We start from the raw sequence: 17,675 nt of genomic DNA, 5'->3' as shown, positions 1-17,675 counted from the left end.
TCCCATGGCAACTCATTTAGTTTGGCAGACAGGCAGACCCAATCCAATGCTTTTATCCCACAGCTAAGCATCACAATGGTAATTCTGCTCTGACACTCCAAAGAGACTGCTAATTACAACACTGAGTCCCATTCAGATGAAAATGGCAGCGAGCACAGAAACACCCTCTTCACAAGTGTGTGTTCTCTCTCTCTCTCTCTCTGAACTGCATTCATTTCTGGCATTTTGGTTAGATGTTTAAACATCTTTTAATTTCTTTTTCTCACCAAAACAAACAAAGCCGAAATACTTCACATACTTCAGTCACTAGGACTTATTCATAGACTTCAGCTACTAGTACTTGTCCAAGAGCAGCCACTGGCTGACAATCTGGCTTAAAAATGTCTTGAAGAAACTATTTCAGTATCCAGATGCCTCTTACTATCATCATTACTTTGAACTTATTTTCAGATTATAATTAAAACAATTTACCATGAGTCAAATCCATAGAACATTAAGCAAAGAAGAACTCCTGAGAAATATGAAAATATATATTATAAAATATTATTTTCTCTTAATTTTTTCTCAATTTCAATGACAGTGATAACTGGTATTTCTAAAAAGAAATTTAAAATGATTTTTTATGATAAATATATTTCAAAATTTCAAAATATTCCTTGATTAATCAGCACACTTAAAATTTCCAATTTCTCAGCTGGAAAATTTGCAGTAATATATTAAAACCAATTATTTAATTCATATTAACTTAGATCCCTATGAATGCTAATGCTTCTAAAAAATCAAATATATATTAAAAACTCATTCATATTTAAGTTCATAATACCCTTGAGTAAACATGAAAACAGAAGGATTCTATCACAAAGCCATACAGCCCCAAAACACTGTATGAACTGTCTGAGCGTAATGACATCTATGTATGTACAGAGTCTCTTAAGATTTAAGTGTAAAGCCAGGTGGTGGTGGCACACGCCTTTAATCCTAGCACTTAGGAGGCAGAGGCAGGTGGATTTCTGAGACCAGCCTTGTCTACAAAGTGAGTTCCAGGACCGTCAGGGCTATACAAAGAAACCCTGTCTCGAAAAAACAAACAAACAAACAAGAGATTTCAGTGTAAATTCCTGTTTCTTGGTACCATAAATTTCTCTAGTCAGAAGTTGGTACTTTTCAGTTCAGCTTTCCAGTTCAGTCCTGGCATAACACATGGAAAGGGTTTTCCTTTAGAAAAAGATTAGGAGATGAAGGCCCTTAGTTCCACTTTCTTCTTAGTCTTCATATCAGCAACAAAAATATCCTGTTTCCCTCATCTGGAATTTTTTGAATCCCTTCTGAAATAATGATGTATAAAAATGCCTACTGTTCCCCCCCACACACACACACACATTTTCTTTTCTAAAAATTGCATTAGACTTAGCATGGCGCATAATGGGTTTCACTAGGACATTTTCACATTTTGTGGACCAGGAAGAGAATTACTGCATAGATTCATGTTACATATAGTGCCTCCCATTATCAGGAACTGAATCTGCTACTGGCTTCTCCAATGCTGCAGTTGAGGTAACCAATCCTTTTAACACAGGAAAGAGGAAGGGGGAACACATATCTCACACTTTCACACAGCTAAAGTAACCACTTTTACAACGCCCATCAAAGGCAGGTAAGTCACACTGCTTGGTACTATCTATAGAAAACTGAATACAATAATTGGTGTTTGGGGGTGGGAGGGAATAAAGGTCAGGATTACAAGAGGAAAGCTGCTACCATGAAGAACACTAATGTCAACCCCTGTTCAGACAGGTTTTGTCAGTTAGAGAGAGATACCTACATGCGTGCATCAAGTCCATCTGCCCTTTGAGGGCCAGAGAGGAGAATATTTACAACCAATGAAAAGACTGATACATTCACAACCACTTTTATCTAAATGAGACTTAAAAACCAAAGACCCAATTACTGCAGAATATACATCCATATACAAGGATACTTAAGTAAATGAGATGTTCATTAAAGTAGACAATATCACTGGGCTATCATGAGGGCTGGGGATACAGTTCAGAGGTAAGTCCCTGCCAGACATACTTATGAGGCATAGAGCCCTAGATTTACCTAACAAATTAAATAGGTAAATAATATAAAAAGTATAGTAATCATATTTTAAAAGACAAAAACACATAGAATATATTCATCAAGAACAACACTAAATTAAAAACAACCAATGTTGATACAAAGAAAAGTTCTAAATATTACAAAAGAAATTAGAAAATATTTTGAAATAAATAGTAATATGTACCATAGCCATATTTCTACCTATTAAAGAAAGGTATCAGATCACTATTTAAAATGTCCAAGCTCAAATAAAACAGAAGAAAAGCAAAGCAGAGGTAATGAAACAGTAAGAGAAAAGTTAACAAAAATCAGAATGTAAAATTTAGAAGACTAATGAATTTGATCAAGAAAAATGAAATCAAAAATTGACATCATGATGAAAACGAGCACTATTATAGATAAAAAATTTATAAATGAACTTTATGATAAATATTTTTACCAGAAGGATATTAGAAACACAAGAGAAATTCTGAATATCAATTCAGAATTATTCGTATTTAAGAGCCTTTATGCTAATACAAGAACAAGAGAGGCACATAACAAAAAGAAAGAAGTATTTGTTTGATATGACTCAAACTAAAAGTAAAATAAACTTTGAGAAACCCAGTAAGAGACAAGAAGCTGGGTTAACTTAAAGGCATAACCCAAACCAACTAATTTAGTAGGTACATGAAATACCAAGAACTGAAAACAGGTCACGATTCTATGCCACAAAAGTAAAAGATCAACCAGCCAACCAAAAAAACAAAACAAAGCTAGAAATTTGTAGGGTATGACAACATTAATGTAGCAAAAGTAAAAGAAAACACTGACTACAGAATTGGGAGATATCCTAATTTGGTTTCTGTTGTGATAAGACACAGACTAAAACAAACTTGAGAAGGAAAGCTCCTTGGATAGCACTTCCCAGTCCATCACTTAGGGAAGCCAATGCAGGACCACCAGGCAGGAACTCAAAACAGTGACCGTGGAGGAATGCTGCTTACCGGCATGCTCAGGTACATATCTAGTATTACCACATGCTTACAACAATTATAACTAGAAAATATCCCCCAGGCATGCCCACAGTTTAATCTGATGAAGGTGATTTCTCAACTGAGTTTCCTCTTCTCAGATGATTTTAATTTGTGTCAAGATAACAAAAAATAACAAATACATGAGATAACCTATACACGAGATAAGATAATATACAACCTTTCTGTGATATAAAATATAAAAAAAAAAAAACAATTTGAAAGGTCCAACATGGAAGTGAATCATTGTCGTTGATTTGTAGAGGGGTGCTATGCTAAGACATGAAGAACTTTGCCCCCCCCCCAAAAAAATTTGGTAACAGACCAATTTATTTTTAAAGGGGTCAAGTTTTCTAGTTCTAAGAACATAGTTCAACATCGATATTAAGGGCCTTATGAAATTTCTGTGATCTAATTACTAATATAAACAATTTCTAGAAAATCAAAGTTACAAATAATCATTTTGCCCAGAGCCTAACTGGCCAGCAAATACAAATTCCTTGGACATTTTGCAAGTTATAATTATTTTTAAAGTCCACTTAGGAAAAGGAAAATAATCATGAAAACTAGTTTGCCAATTATCGTATATCCCAATAATTCCAAGTAATACTAATACTCTCCTATAATGTACCTAAAATAATGCTACCACTGTATCAAGCCCTAACACAAGGCATATTTCTCCCTATATAAGCTCTGTTTAATGTATCTTCACACAGTAATATCTGGTATGGCAACCTAGTGCCTTGAAATTGTTTTTCAAAGCTATGGAGATAACTCAATAATAGAGTATCCACCTTCCTATCATCGCAGGTCTAGACTCTGAGAGGACAAAAATCCTCCCCCCATTTACAAGAAACATTAGAAACTTTTAGAACCTAACCCCCCAAATCCTAATATTTTTAAAATGTCAAAGAAGACTGTACTATACAGCAAAGACTATCAAGCCAAACAGCTCATTTCCTCTTCCACTTTCAGAAGAGATAGTGTGGTACAGTTTGAGTTTTACTTGAGTAAAATGATAAAACTGAATGATTTTCTTTGATTTTTGACATTTTAAAAATATATCAACTTTACCTGCTTACTAGGGAGAACTACTAGAAAGGAGTGAGAACGACAAGTGAGGGTACTCTTCCAACCCAAGGAGATCTTATGGAGGCCCAGCATGATGGCTTCAGACCTTAGTATTAGAACTCAGGGTGGCAGACTCAATCAGGAGGAGCCTGAGCTCAGGCTGGGCTACACAGGGAAACCTGGCCTCCAAACCCCATCTGTGCCTACCCTCAAAAAGAAGGCAGAATTATCAACAGTTTCTTTTCTTTTTTTTTTTTTTCTCGGTTTTTGTTGTTGTTGTTGTTTTTCGAGACAGGGTTTCTCCATGTAGGCCAGGATGGCCTTGAACTCAGAAATCTGTCTGCCTCTGCCTTTGCCTCCCAAGTGCTGGAATTAAAGGTGTACGTGCTACCACGGCTCACACCAACAGTTTCTATTGAGGATAAGTCTCTAAAGACTTTTGAGTATATTTGTAGTAGATACTTAGACAATAAATATGGACTTGTTCAATAAAATACTATCTATAATGAAAAAAAGCTACTCATGCCTACTTAATGCACGGTCTATTAGTAAATTAGAAAACAAAAGGATTAAAGTACTCTAGCAAACAAAAGTGAAATAAAAACATTATTTCCTACAAAACGAGTCTTCTAAATATCTGATTCTAATGATATATGGCCATTGCAAAACTTTTATTAATTATGAAGTTAGATTTGAATACTGAACTATTTTCTGAGGGGGAAATTGGCATATCATTTGTTGTATGCTTACTGGCAAAAGGAATGAAATCCACTTAAAGTTGTTTTAAAACCCAAATTTAGGTCCAGCATCATTAATCAGATAGACCATCAATCCTAGTACTCTGGAAGCAGAGGCAAAATCTTTTGAGCTTCTAGGAACAGGTGACTCTTCATAGCCAGAGCTACACTGTAAAAACCTGTCTCAAATCAAAACAAAAACAAACAAGGTAAAACCAAAAACCCACTTTTGGGTTTTGGATATTGCTCCAGAAGGTAGGGAAGTATTTGCTGAGCATGCATGAGGACACAAGTTTCCACCCCGAAAATGCAGATAAAACTGTGTACAATGGCACATGTCTGTATTCCCTGTGTTCCTATGGGGAGACAAGAGTCAGAAACAGAAAACCTCCTGGACCTTCATATTCCAAGAAACACCATACACTCAGCAGAAACAACAAACCCTACTCAAACAAGGTTAAAGATGTACACCAATACCTAAGAGGTTGCCCTCTCACCTCCTTACCTGCACCCCCATTCAAACACATCAACACTCCCTGCACACACATAACAATATATAACAACTTTTTAAATTTAAAACACATACATACATACACACACACAAAACCAAATGTGACTTACTAAAATATTACATTTAACATTTTAAAAATAGACAGGTTAGAACTGTATAACAAGTAAGGATATAACGTTTGTCAGATTTATGAGCCTTAAAACCCAGCAGAGATAAAACTACAAACATATTTAATTCCATTTAATTATAAAGCTCAGATCTAGCAATGTTGACAGTGTTCCACGCCTCACCCCACACCCCCTAGATTCAGCTTTCTCCACAAAAAAAAAAGGGGGGGCACAGAATTGTCCTTTTATCTTTCTAGAAAAGACTGATGCCAAGTGTAAGAACAAAAACAAGACAATTTTGGGCTTCAGCTGCAAATTTAATCTTTAAATGATATCATAAGCAAACTAACAGTCCCTTGCAATGAGATGAGACCAGAGACTGTAGTATATCACTTCTAAGCATAGAAAGAGAAAAAAGAGGGAGGGGAGGGGAGGGGAGGGGAGGGGAGGAGAGGGGAAGAGAGGGGAGGGGAGGGGAGGAGAGGGGAGGAGAGGAGAGGAGAGGAGAGGAGAGGAGAGGAGAGAAATTGATGCATTAGCTTGTAATTCTCAGCATTTGAGAATGCCAGCTCCAGGCCAAGCATGGCTAAAAAAACAAAACAGAGCAAAATTATTCATATTTTCCTACAGAACTTGGCCATGGATTTAAACCCTGGGAAACACCCAGGTTTGAGACCATTAGGCAGTAGGCATTTTCTGCTACATTAGTACAAACTTCCTAGAAGGTAACTTAGGAGTAATTTTAATCCAGTTTTTTGATGATATGCACTTCCAATCCTTTGGCTCTAAATGCCTGTGATATGACAGCTCCATGTTCTCATCAAATTCCCATTTATTACTGCCATGTGAAACAACTCATCATCTGGTTTCTCAATTTTCACATTTCCAAATCCAGTTTCTTTGTTTCTAACAATGTAAATAAAAGGCATCAATTGCTTTAAGGAATCACATATCATACTATATCAAGTCTAATCAAAATTCCTGTCAACTAATTTCACCTTCAAAATAAACCCTTCATCAAACACCTCCATCATCCTTTACTCTTGTCCAAACAACTTCTGTGTATCTAGCCATGACCTATTCTGAATAAGCACTTGAATTGAATGCTAAGTAGCATCTGAGCTTCCACCACTGCCCTCAAAGCCTACTAGCTAAGCACCCAGAAGAATCCATTGAAACAGGCATCAAATCATGCCATTCCTGTCGATCTCTCCCAACAACCTATTTCAGAATAAAGACACAATGCCTTAACCTACTTTCCCAATTACCTCACACATATCTCCAGCTCACTCAACTTTGTTGGGCACCATGGTATTTTCCAAACAGGACACAGGACCACTTCTGTTCTCAGTAACTGAGAACACTCTTAAGATATGCAAATACTTGTACTACACATTTCAGTTACGTATTTCTCAAAATTATCTCTTCAAAAGCATTTTGTAATCATTAACTAAAGCAGCATTTCCCTAATCCATGGTTCTCTATTCCCTTTATTGTGCCTTAAAGATATACAAAAGTAAGTAAACACTCAATGCAGTATTGTTATAAATCTATGCCTAAAAACATGTCACTAGGGGAAACCATGAATAACACTATTAATGACTCTTTCACAACATAGAAAACTGTAGTTGTATAAGGTCACACTAGAAAAAAATATTCTAGCTTCTAAAATATGTTTAGAAAGTAAACAAGTAACATTAACATCAGATTTGAAGTATAAGTCATCTAATTCTAGTTAAATTTCTGAAATTTTTTTCAACAAATACAGCTAATATAAATAAATGCTGTTTTAGTTCTCCCTCACATGATGAAGTTTAAAACAGTTGGTTTCACAGACCCAGAATGTAGGATAGTGAATACAGAGACAGAAGATTTGGGGGATGGGGGTAGTGCGGTTTTAAGAGGTACACAATTAGAGTTAGATAAGAGGAATAACCTCTAGTGCTTTGTAACAACAAAATGACTACATTTAACAATTTATTGTTTATAAACAGCTAGAAGATTTCCAACACAAAAGAACTGAAAACAATCTAAAGTGAACAAAAAGAGGAAGGCAGGGAGAATAAGAGAGGAATAACAGGAGAAACAGCTAAAACTCAGGGTCACTTGAGGAATAGTATGGAAAGAAACCTAACTATAGTAGAAGTAGTTACAAAATTTATACACGTATGAAAGAAATATAAATGGAGTCACTAAACAACAGGGAGACCAAGTACCAAGTAGACATCTCTCACCATCAAATGAGACATCCAATCTTTGGAATGCATTACATCTAGAGTTCTTGTTAAAGGAGTTCTATAGAACCCCAACAACCAGGATACATTACTGAAGCTACTTACTGTTTGCTCTTCACAAACTGACAGTAATATCCTATTGCTGGAGGCAATATTTAAATAACTCACTCAACAAGAAGGTAGGTTAGTGCCTACCTAGAGCCTTCACTCCACTCTGCATACTACAAGAGGAGACAGGTTCACACCAATCCAACTATGATCTATTTGATCTATAATGGTGGCCTAGTAGATGCACAGGTGCAACAGTGACACAAACATTATGGGAGTAACTACCACTATCTGACTGGAATTAAGGCCCACTCCATGAGATGGAACACTCACATGGCCAGGAACCTGAGACAAGAAATCCAAATACTACTGTTCTGATAAAAGAACACAACAATAAAGTGACTTCCAGTGACATTCAGCTATACTCATAGATAAGTGTCTTGCCCAGCCAATATCAAGAAGAGAAACACAATTGGACAATATACAGAGTAAGAACACTTGCTTGGGAGACTCAGTACTAAAAGGAGTGTCTTCTGTGCTCAGGGAGCTTTGCAGAAGTGGAGGGGGAAATATTCTAAAATGTGCCATAGCTCTCATGTGAAATTCAAAGGACAGCTTCCAGAAGAAATTGGTTCTCCCACCACTGTTGAACCTGGAGACTAAACTCAAGTCAGGCTCAATCAACAAGAAATTCTATAAATGAAAGAGTGGGTACTCCAAAACCTTATCTCACCACTAGTTTTTCCCCACTAAATTAAAGAAACTGGCCAAATTTTTCTAGAATTCACTAATAATCTCCTAAATCAATGTTCTTCTTCTATAGTATCTTTTAGAATAAAAGTAAATTACAAAAGCAATGACTAGAAAAATAAAATGGATAAATAGTAAACTATTAGAGCATTTTCTTTTTGCTACATTAAACACATGTGTTGTTAGATACACATCACTGTAATACTTTCCTGTCTATGAAACTACAACTAAATACCCACAAGTCCCCTTTGCACGGCTTTTCAAGACCACACAGTTACTAAGGAAAGAGGATAAGATTTAACAAACAGTACATATTTACAAACAATCTACATGTCCATGTTCCTTAAGTATCTATTGACAGAATTTGTATCAAATTCTTTCTTTGCAAGAAACTAATTTTGTCAAATGAATGGGGAAATGTTTCTAATGTATGAGGTCACTTAGAAAGTGAACTATGGCCGGGCAGTGGTGGCACACACCTTTAATCCCAGCACTTGGCAGAGGCAGGTGGATTTCTGAGTTTCAGGCCAGCCTGGTCTATAGAGTGAGTTCCAGGACAGCCAGGGCTACACAGAGAAACCTTGTCTCGAAAAACAAAACAAAACAAACAAACAAACACGAAAGAAAGAAAGAAAGAAAGAAAGAAAGAAAGAAAGAAAGAAAGAAAGAAAGAAAGGAAGGAAGGAAGGAAGGAAGGAAGGAAGGAAGGAAGGAAGGAAGGAAGGAAGGAAGTGAACTATGAGGACAATAAAGATCAATAAAGATCGCTGGGATATAAACAACAGTAGATCCCAAACACATTCATGGAAGCAACAAAATGGTTTTGGTGACAGCACACTAACAATAGATTTTCCTAGCTTCTTTAAGAGCAGCCAACTGAAATATTTCCGTGGGAAACATGAGAAAGATGGCTTCATAATCTACTTAAAATCATTTTCTTCTCATTTCCCACTGGGGAAAAACAGTAGTCTGATATTATGCAGCAATATAAAAAAAGTGAAGAAGAGTTGAGGGAAGAAAATAGAGAGAAAGAATGGAAAGAGGTGTTAAGTCTCATGAGATGCCAGTCTCAAATTTTACTTTCAATGTCTCACATAAGATTTCTAAATATGACCTTGAACAGTGTTTGTTAGCTGATAGGTATAAAAACATTTGGAGTAGTGCCTATGAAATCAGTAAAACTCAGGTTTCAGTAAGAACACAAATTTCACTATGCAATAAGAAAGTTTTACTATGCAACATTAACTTATTTACAGAAGAAAATATGCCAGAAGAGAACCTAGCATATGAGCAAACTCTACTTTCCCACAGTACTAGTTACACTAGTAGCTAGTTAATTTTTGAATGACTATTACTTACTCCTTTTTGGATTTTGTTTTTTGCTTGTTTGGTGGTTTTTGAAACAGGGTCTTTCTATATAGCCCTGACTGACCTAGACTTACTATGTATAAGGCTGGCCTAGAATTTGCAGATATTAGCCTGCCTTCTGCTTCCCCTGTGTTGGGGAGAGACTGCATGCATGTGCCACCTTGTCCAGCATACTTAACTTTTTTAAGAAAAAGAAGACAGAAAACAAACCAAAAACTTTTAGTATCCTGATAGGCAATAACAGAGCAATTTAAAAGTCTACCGTGTCTTTTAAAAAGTAGGCTAGTTAGGCTTGTTTCTCTACCACATCACTTCCTTCACAAAAATAAGCAGGGATTTCTGGCTAAGAGTTTGAGCAATCCTGTCTTTTACACTATATATTTAATGAGCCATACATTATTTTTATATTTGTGGTTAAATAAAATCTCTAATAGATAACAACTCATACTTTATTAACATTACAATTTCAAGTCAATCTAAAAAGGAAAAGGTAAAAAAATTCAAGATAAAAATTTACTTACCGCAGGTACCAGTAACTTCTTCACTTCTTCAACTGCTCTCTTCAGCTTGATTTCTGCTCTGTTCTGAGCATCTTCCACAGTGATTAGTACATGTAAGTCTTCATTTAGATGCTCCCAATTGGGCTTGCCTCTATTTTGCTCCTCTTTAAAAAAAAAAAAAAAAAAAAGCAATGTTACTAATACTTTTTTTTCCCCAAAGACAAAATACACCTTTTGTAACACCTAATGCCAACTACTTAAAGCAATCTTTTTATTATTTTGCTAGTACAAAGCTTTTCAATTAAGTTTCCAAAGTAATCAAAAGCCTTGCAATGGGACTAGTCAATCAAATGAGAACTCAGCAAACATGCATGCTGCACCTATTATATATCCAGCTGAAGATAAAAGTGACCAAGACAATCACAAGAGATAGTATTGCTACTCTAGAAAACACACAGTGCCATTTTTTTAAGTATAATGAGTATTTGAGAAGCATGGTACTTATATCAAGGTTAGACAAGTCACTTAGCAGTATCATGCAAATAAGCTGCCAATATGGGAAATGAATCAAAACTTTCATCCTCCAATTTAGTGATAACTCCACTCATTACAAAAGGTTTAAATAACACTGGTTTCCAGTCAACCCTAGAATAAGTATTTTGAAAGTAGATCTCATCATGTAAATAAAGCACTGGTTGCTGTATTTCAAGTAGTAAATGGAAACAATAAATCACAACAAATGACTAGATATTGGTTTAATTATATTTCCAGCGGTTTCTACTTTTAAAAATGTATATACAATGAAGAGCTGCTAGGCAAGGAAGCATCATTCTTCTTTGGGATGTGGCCATGGTTGTTGCCCATGTGCCAGTGGATGTTGTATGCCATGCACATATGAGCAGCACTAAATGGGCTTAGTGGGTTTTTAAAAATTAAAATAAAACATAAACATGAATTTTGGGGTCAATATATGTGGGTATCCTGGAGGAACTGAAGGAGATCTAGCATGTTAGATTTGATGTGCATATGTATATATGTGTGTTTATACAAAATTTTGAAATAATAAAAACGAACTATAAAGTTCACTCTTGCATTGTGTTAAGTCCTCAATACATGTTTCATAGAGAAACATCTATGTCATATATGTTTAAGAGCCTATCATTTGTAGTCGAGACAAAGAACCAGGAACAATGCTCACTTCTTATTCTATCCAAAACAACCAAAGTATATGAGGCAACAATTCCAAGCTACTGGAATTTAGGCATTGAAGAAAAATAATAATGGTGAGAGGACAGGGACCAGCTGCAACTGCCCAACTTGACAATACTCAAGTTTTAGTCTTGGCCCACTAGAAGATACTAAAAGATAGCAATCTGAGTCCAGGAAAGAAAAGCAGGCTGGGCTCAAGACTGCTGGAGAGCTGTTAGGATCCAGACAAGTACTGTAACTCAACAGATCCATGGAGGCTGGGCAGAGGATTCTAAAGGTCAGGAATCAGTTTACAAAGGACTCCACATCATAGACTGTGAGACATCACATAACTCATCAGTATCTCAAAGGAAACAATTCAACTTAGTATGAGCCACTATTCAAGTATTGCCTAAAAAATTTACAAAATCAAGATTTAAGGAGCTAAACTTTTTCCAACTGATCCAACCACTTCCTAGAACAAAACTGAGAGACATTTACAAAAAAAAAAAAAATCTTTCCAACAATGTGAAAGTCTCTATAAATAAACAGGCATTAGAGCTGTGAGATGGCTCAGCAAATAAAATGCTTGTTCTGTGAATACAGGAACTAAGCTCAGATCCCTAACACTCTATAAAAGACATGTTTTGGGGAGAGGGTGCCAGCATGTGTTGCAGACAGGATCTAGAGGGATCAATGGCCAGGTAATCTATCTCAATCAATGGACTCCAGGATCAGTGAGATTATCTTAAAAATTCAAGCATACATACATACATACTGAATAATAGACAGCTCAGCAGGTTAACAACACTGGCTGCTCTGCTAGAGAGTCTGGTTTGACTCCCAGAACACAACACCTCACAATGGGCACTGCACAGAGTACAGATATACATGCAAACACACATGGCATAAAACAAATAAATAAATGGATAAGTAATGTGGAAACGTAGGGAAAAAAGATACCTAGCCTCATGCTCTTGTCTACACACACACACACACACACACACACACACACACAGAATAGTGGGGTCATTAACAGTTATAAATTGGACACCTACAACAGAAAAAAAGTCAACAAAAAATCAAGGAATGATATATTTATCATAAACATCATTACAGAAACAGTATTTTACAAACAAAAACATTGTATACATTTTCAAATTCATAATTAAAATCTTTCGCTGTACTGTTCCTAATATTATCCTCGTCTACACTGTATCTGCAATTTGTTGTACTTATTTGTACGCAGCATTTCACTCATTTTAAGACATTTCTTTTCTACACTTCATTTATTATTTGTTGTGTATATATGATGCATATGGGGAAGCATGTGCCAGATCCTATAAAGGGAGGTCAGGGAACAACTTTGGGGAATCAGCTCTCCTCTCCACTATAGGTTTCCTGGGGTTGAACTCATATAGTCAGATTTGTGCAGAAAGCATTGTTACCTACTCAGTCATCTCAAGGACAAATTCTAAGACATTCTTTTAAGTAACATAGCAACATTTTTGAAGCGTGACATATCTTATTAATGCTTAAGAGCAACAGTATTGCCCTTCTTGCCTAACCACTGCTGCTGTCACCAGATACTATAAATACTTTTAGTCATCTCTTCAAGCAGTTTCTAGTCACAGAGGATGTTAAGAATGCTGAATGATGATGGGGTAGGAAAATCTTTTCTGCTGCTTGCTTAGAAGGTTATGGTTCCTGGCCAACGTTCCTTTTTACAAATACAGTCACAGAAGCAGGTGTCATAGCCTTCCACATCACTGGTACACACCAGACTCAGAGACTAGCTGCAAATATGAGGACATTGCTCTTGCTTTTTTTTTTTTAAACATCAATCAGAAAGCCTGGCTTCTAATTCAGAAAGCACTGGTCTTCTACCAACATCTGTGAAATTGTGGCAACAAGCTAACTTGCTAAAGTTAGGTAAGATTAAGATTAAGATTAAAACAAAACAAACAAAAACCCCAGACATTTTAGAGTTCCTGGCAACAATTTCCAATAGCTTGGGGAAAATATGATTATTCTTTAAGTTGCTACATGTTGGGAATTGGTTCTAATGCTTTGTCTTAATTTGGAATTGCCTTAAAGTCAATGGCTGGGCAGGGAGATGGAGGCGGGACTTTTAGACTGCATGGCCAAGGGACCAAGGGAGAGAAGAATAGGAACAAAATTTCCATGACTTGGAGGATGTGCTGCAAGAGAAAAAATTATCCAACAATGCAGGTGGAAAGGGAAAGTGGTCCTATTGGGGGTGGGGGTGGGGGTGGGGAGCAGCAGCTGCCCACAAGGTAACAGGACAGCAAAGATAAAATATAGATTTAGAAGGTGTTAAGCCAGGAATACCAGAGGGGAATGTGTGCTAGTTGAGGGGAGGTTTAGAAGTGCCCAGTCATTGAGCTAATCAAGGCATATGAAAATTAGCTGGCACATGTGTGTGTTTCATTCATGAATCCAGAGAGCTCTTGGGTGGATGCTTGACCATCTGGGAGCCAAGGAGGTTTAAACAATTCACTGCTACGGCTACACTATCAACACACACAACAGCACAGACTACTATGGCATGCAAAACATGACTGAATAAAAATAAACTGTGAACACTGATATGTTCATTTTACCAAGAAATACAATGAAAAGAATAAGTGTAGAAAAAAAACTGTTAAAATGACACTGCTATTCAAGACAATAAATGTGCTGTTTCTGTTTTCAGATTAGTATTTTGCTAATTTTCAGACTAATATCCTTTATGAGTTAACCTTCAGTGTCCTTCTTCAGTAAATTTCATACTTATCACAGCTTTTCAACTACCTCAGTGTTCCTTCTTCATGACGTGAAAACACGCCACTTTGAGGGACACTTAATTTTCCATCATTAGCTTATTTCTAGAACACAAAGAGCTTTTGAGGCTCTTGGATCTGACAAGACTTTTCTTATAAAACAAACACATAGTAGGTATGCCAAGCATCCAACTTCATTGAGTATGGTGTTGATGGTTTGCTTCACTGTAAATATGTGAACCTTCCTGTTACCTTTGGTACTTTCTACTTTACATGTTATTCAGTAATAGTATTTGGTAAATAGATCATTTATAATGCTCTACATTTTTTATATAAAGAATCAAGTCTGAAAAGAGTTTTAAATTATCTTCTGTTCTATGTGATGTTTCTTTTATTATTATTTCTTTTTAATTATGTGTGCATGTATCTGTATATGAGTACCCATAGATTAAAGACAAGGCCAATGGATCCCTGGGAACTGCAATTACAGGTGGTTGTGAGCTGTCTGATTGTGGTCCTTAAGAGCAAACTCCTTTGCAAGAGTAAGCACTGTTAACTCCTGAGCCACCTCTCCAGCTCTGTTTTTCTTGCACTGGCTATCTTTTCATGCCATCATGATAAAATCAAACATCCTGGGATCTTTATGAGCATAGGAGGGAAAACACAGTTATTTTATTACTTGATGCTATTATAATTATTTTGTAGATGAAGTTCACCAAGTTGAGAGTATCTCCTTTTAATTTTAGTTTCCTGGTAGGTGATGGGGGTCACTTATAAATATATGAATTTGTTAACTATTATTTGTAAAAAGTTGGTATGAACCTTTTCCTACATTTTTCCGTTCTAAATATCAAATACATAAAAAGTATAACGTTTTCTTTGTAGGGAAGTTTTAAAATATAGCTCAGACCTTAACCAAAATACAGATATTAAGGATTTGTTGCTTCTTGGTGATAATTTGTTTTTCAAAGAATCTATTCTCATATAAATTGCCTGACTTTTTGTCCTAAATTTCCTCATGGAGCAATAGATACTGGCACACACCTAAAATCCCAGAGCTTGTGAAATCGAGAAAGGAGGATTAAGAGTTCAAAGTTATCCTGTGCTACATGACACCTTGTCTCAAAACATTGCTCTTGTCATGCATTCCCTTCACGAACTTCTTAATAAATACAGGATCGCCGGGCGTGGTGGCGCACGCCTTTAATCCCAGCACTAGGGAGGCAGAGGCAGGCGGATTTCTGAGTTCGAGGCCAGCCTGGTCTACAAAGTGAGGTCCAGGACAGCCAGGGCTACACAGAAAAACCCTGTCTCGAAAAACCAAAAAATAAATAAATAAATAAATAAATAAATAAATACAGGATCTCTAGTATATCCTCCATCTTCACAGATACTGATTATCAGTATTTTCTACTTGTTATAGATCAGCCTAATTAGTTTTTTATCTATCACAATGATATTCTGAAAGACAAATAATCAGTTTCATTACATTTCTCTATTGTCCTTTTTCAATTTCAGTATCTTCCATCATATGTACACACACACCAGAGAAAGGGTTTCTCTGTGTAGCCCTGGCTGGTCTTGAACTCAAGAGATCCCCCTGCCTCTGCCTCCCATGTGCTGGGATTAAAAGCATGTGCCACCACTGCCCGGCTCCATCTTAAATCTTTTAGCTCCTTTCTAATTACACAGAGCTTACTTTGTTTATTTTTGATATTTCTGTGTTTGTAAAACATGTATAAATAAGTCCCCTTTAAACAAGTTTTTACCTCACTAACTTTTTCTATCTTGTTTACAATCTTGTTACTCTTTACAATCATTCAGTTAAAATGTTTTCTGGATTCCTCCGTATGTCTTGGCCAATGAGTCATAGCAAGTTGTGTTAAGTTATTTTCAAAATATTTGATATTTAATTCCTTGATGATCAAAGTTATACAATTCTCATCTTTTCTTACCCTATGACATGTATAGTTTCCACTCTAGTGCACTTAAAATATAAAGTTTCTAATGATTAGGTACAATATTTAACAAGGTCTAGAAGGCTAAGGTGGTGGGAATAAAGTCTATCTTCTCTTCAGTCAAAAACAAAACAAATCCTATTTCTGATTATGGAATTAATTACTGTTTGTGCCTATATTTAATATTTTGGCTCATATATGAAGTTGTATTTATCCTGATAGATTAACCTTTACCATTACCGACTTTTTTTCCTCTTTTGAGTGTATTTTATTTTATATTCATAGAGACATTGTTTGCTACCTTCTAGAAATAGTCTCCATGTTTGTATTTCCAACCTGACAGTATTTCTCTTATGGGTAGTATCTCTTGATGGGCTTTACTTAATAAGAGCAACCTCGATGCTCTGGGGTGGGTTTCTTAAGCAATTTAGAGCAGGGCTGAAGTTACAGCTGCCCCATTTCACAGTCTGTGTGTGCAACTATTCTGCTGTTCCTGTGGTTCCTTTCCACAATTTCTTCTCTACCATATCAAATCCAGCAGCAGGTATGTTTTTTAATTCAGATATTGTATTTTTAATGGATGCGTGTGTGCCTAGTTGTATGTCTGTTCCAGGTGTGTATGCAGGAACTACCATAGGTATAGAGACAACAGATACCCTAGAACTGGGGTTTAAAAGTGGTTGTGAGTGACCATGGGGTACTGGGAATGCAACCCCAGTCTTCTGCACAGGCAATACGCATTGTTAACACTAGGCCATCTCTCTAGCCTCACTGCTGTAGTATGTTCTATAGTTGCATTTTACTTTTAAACTTAACTTTAGTAACTGTACTGGCTAGTTTTGTGTCAACTTGACACAGCTGGAGTTATAACGGAGAAAGGAGCTTCAGTTGAGGAAATGCCTCCATGAGATCCAACTGTAAGGCATTTCCTCAATTAGTGATCAAGGGGGAAAGGCCCCTTGTGGATGGTGCCATCTCCGGGCTGGTAGTCTTGGGTTCTATAAGAGAGCAGGCTGAACAAACCAGGGGAAGCAAGCCAGTAATGAACATCCCTCCATGGCCTCTGCATCAGCTCCTGCTCCCTGACCTGCTTGAGTTCCAGTCCTGACTTCTTTCAGTGACGAACAGTAATGTGGAAATGTAAGGTGAATAAACCCTTTCCTCCCCAACTTGCTTCTTGGTCATGATGTTTGTGCAAGAATAGAAATCCTGACTAAGACAAATTGGTACCAGCAGAGTGGGGTATTCCTGTGACAACCTGACCATGTTTTGGGGAGGACTATGGAAGGACTTTGGAACTTTGGGCT

At 36.5% G+C, this 17,675-nt stretch overlaps 1 protein-coding gene across 6 annotated transcripts in view; it reads right to left on the bottom strand.

Annotated features, from left to right (window-relative positions):
- Positions 1–17,675, bottom strand: part of Qki (QKI, KH domain containing RNA binding) — a 116,125-nt gene that overhangs the window by 25,241 nt on the left and 73,209 nt on the right. For all 6 annotated transcript variants that reach the window (XR_003835275.1, XM_021186104.2, XM_021186105.2 and 3 more), the window contains exon 4: positions 10,461–10,604. Coding sequence is in view for 5 of the 6 variants with exons in the window: in XM_021186104.2 (XP_021041763.1) it covers positions 10,461–10,604 (144 nt within the window). In the remaining variant the exon portion in view is untranslated. The remainder of the gene's footprint in view (positions 1–10,460; positions 10,605–17,675) is intronic.

The sequence above is a fragment of the Mus caroli genome, chromosome 17 (genome assembly GCF_900094665.2).
Source record: "Mus caroli chromosome 17, CAROLI_EIJ_v1.1, whole genome shotgun sequence".
Classification (NCBI taxonomy): domain Eukaryota; kingdom Metazoa; phylum Chordata; class Mammalia; order Rodentia; family Muridae; genus Mus; species Mus caroli.
This window is presented reverse-complemented; position numbering and strand designations above follow the sequence as displayed.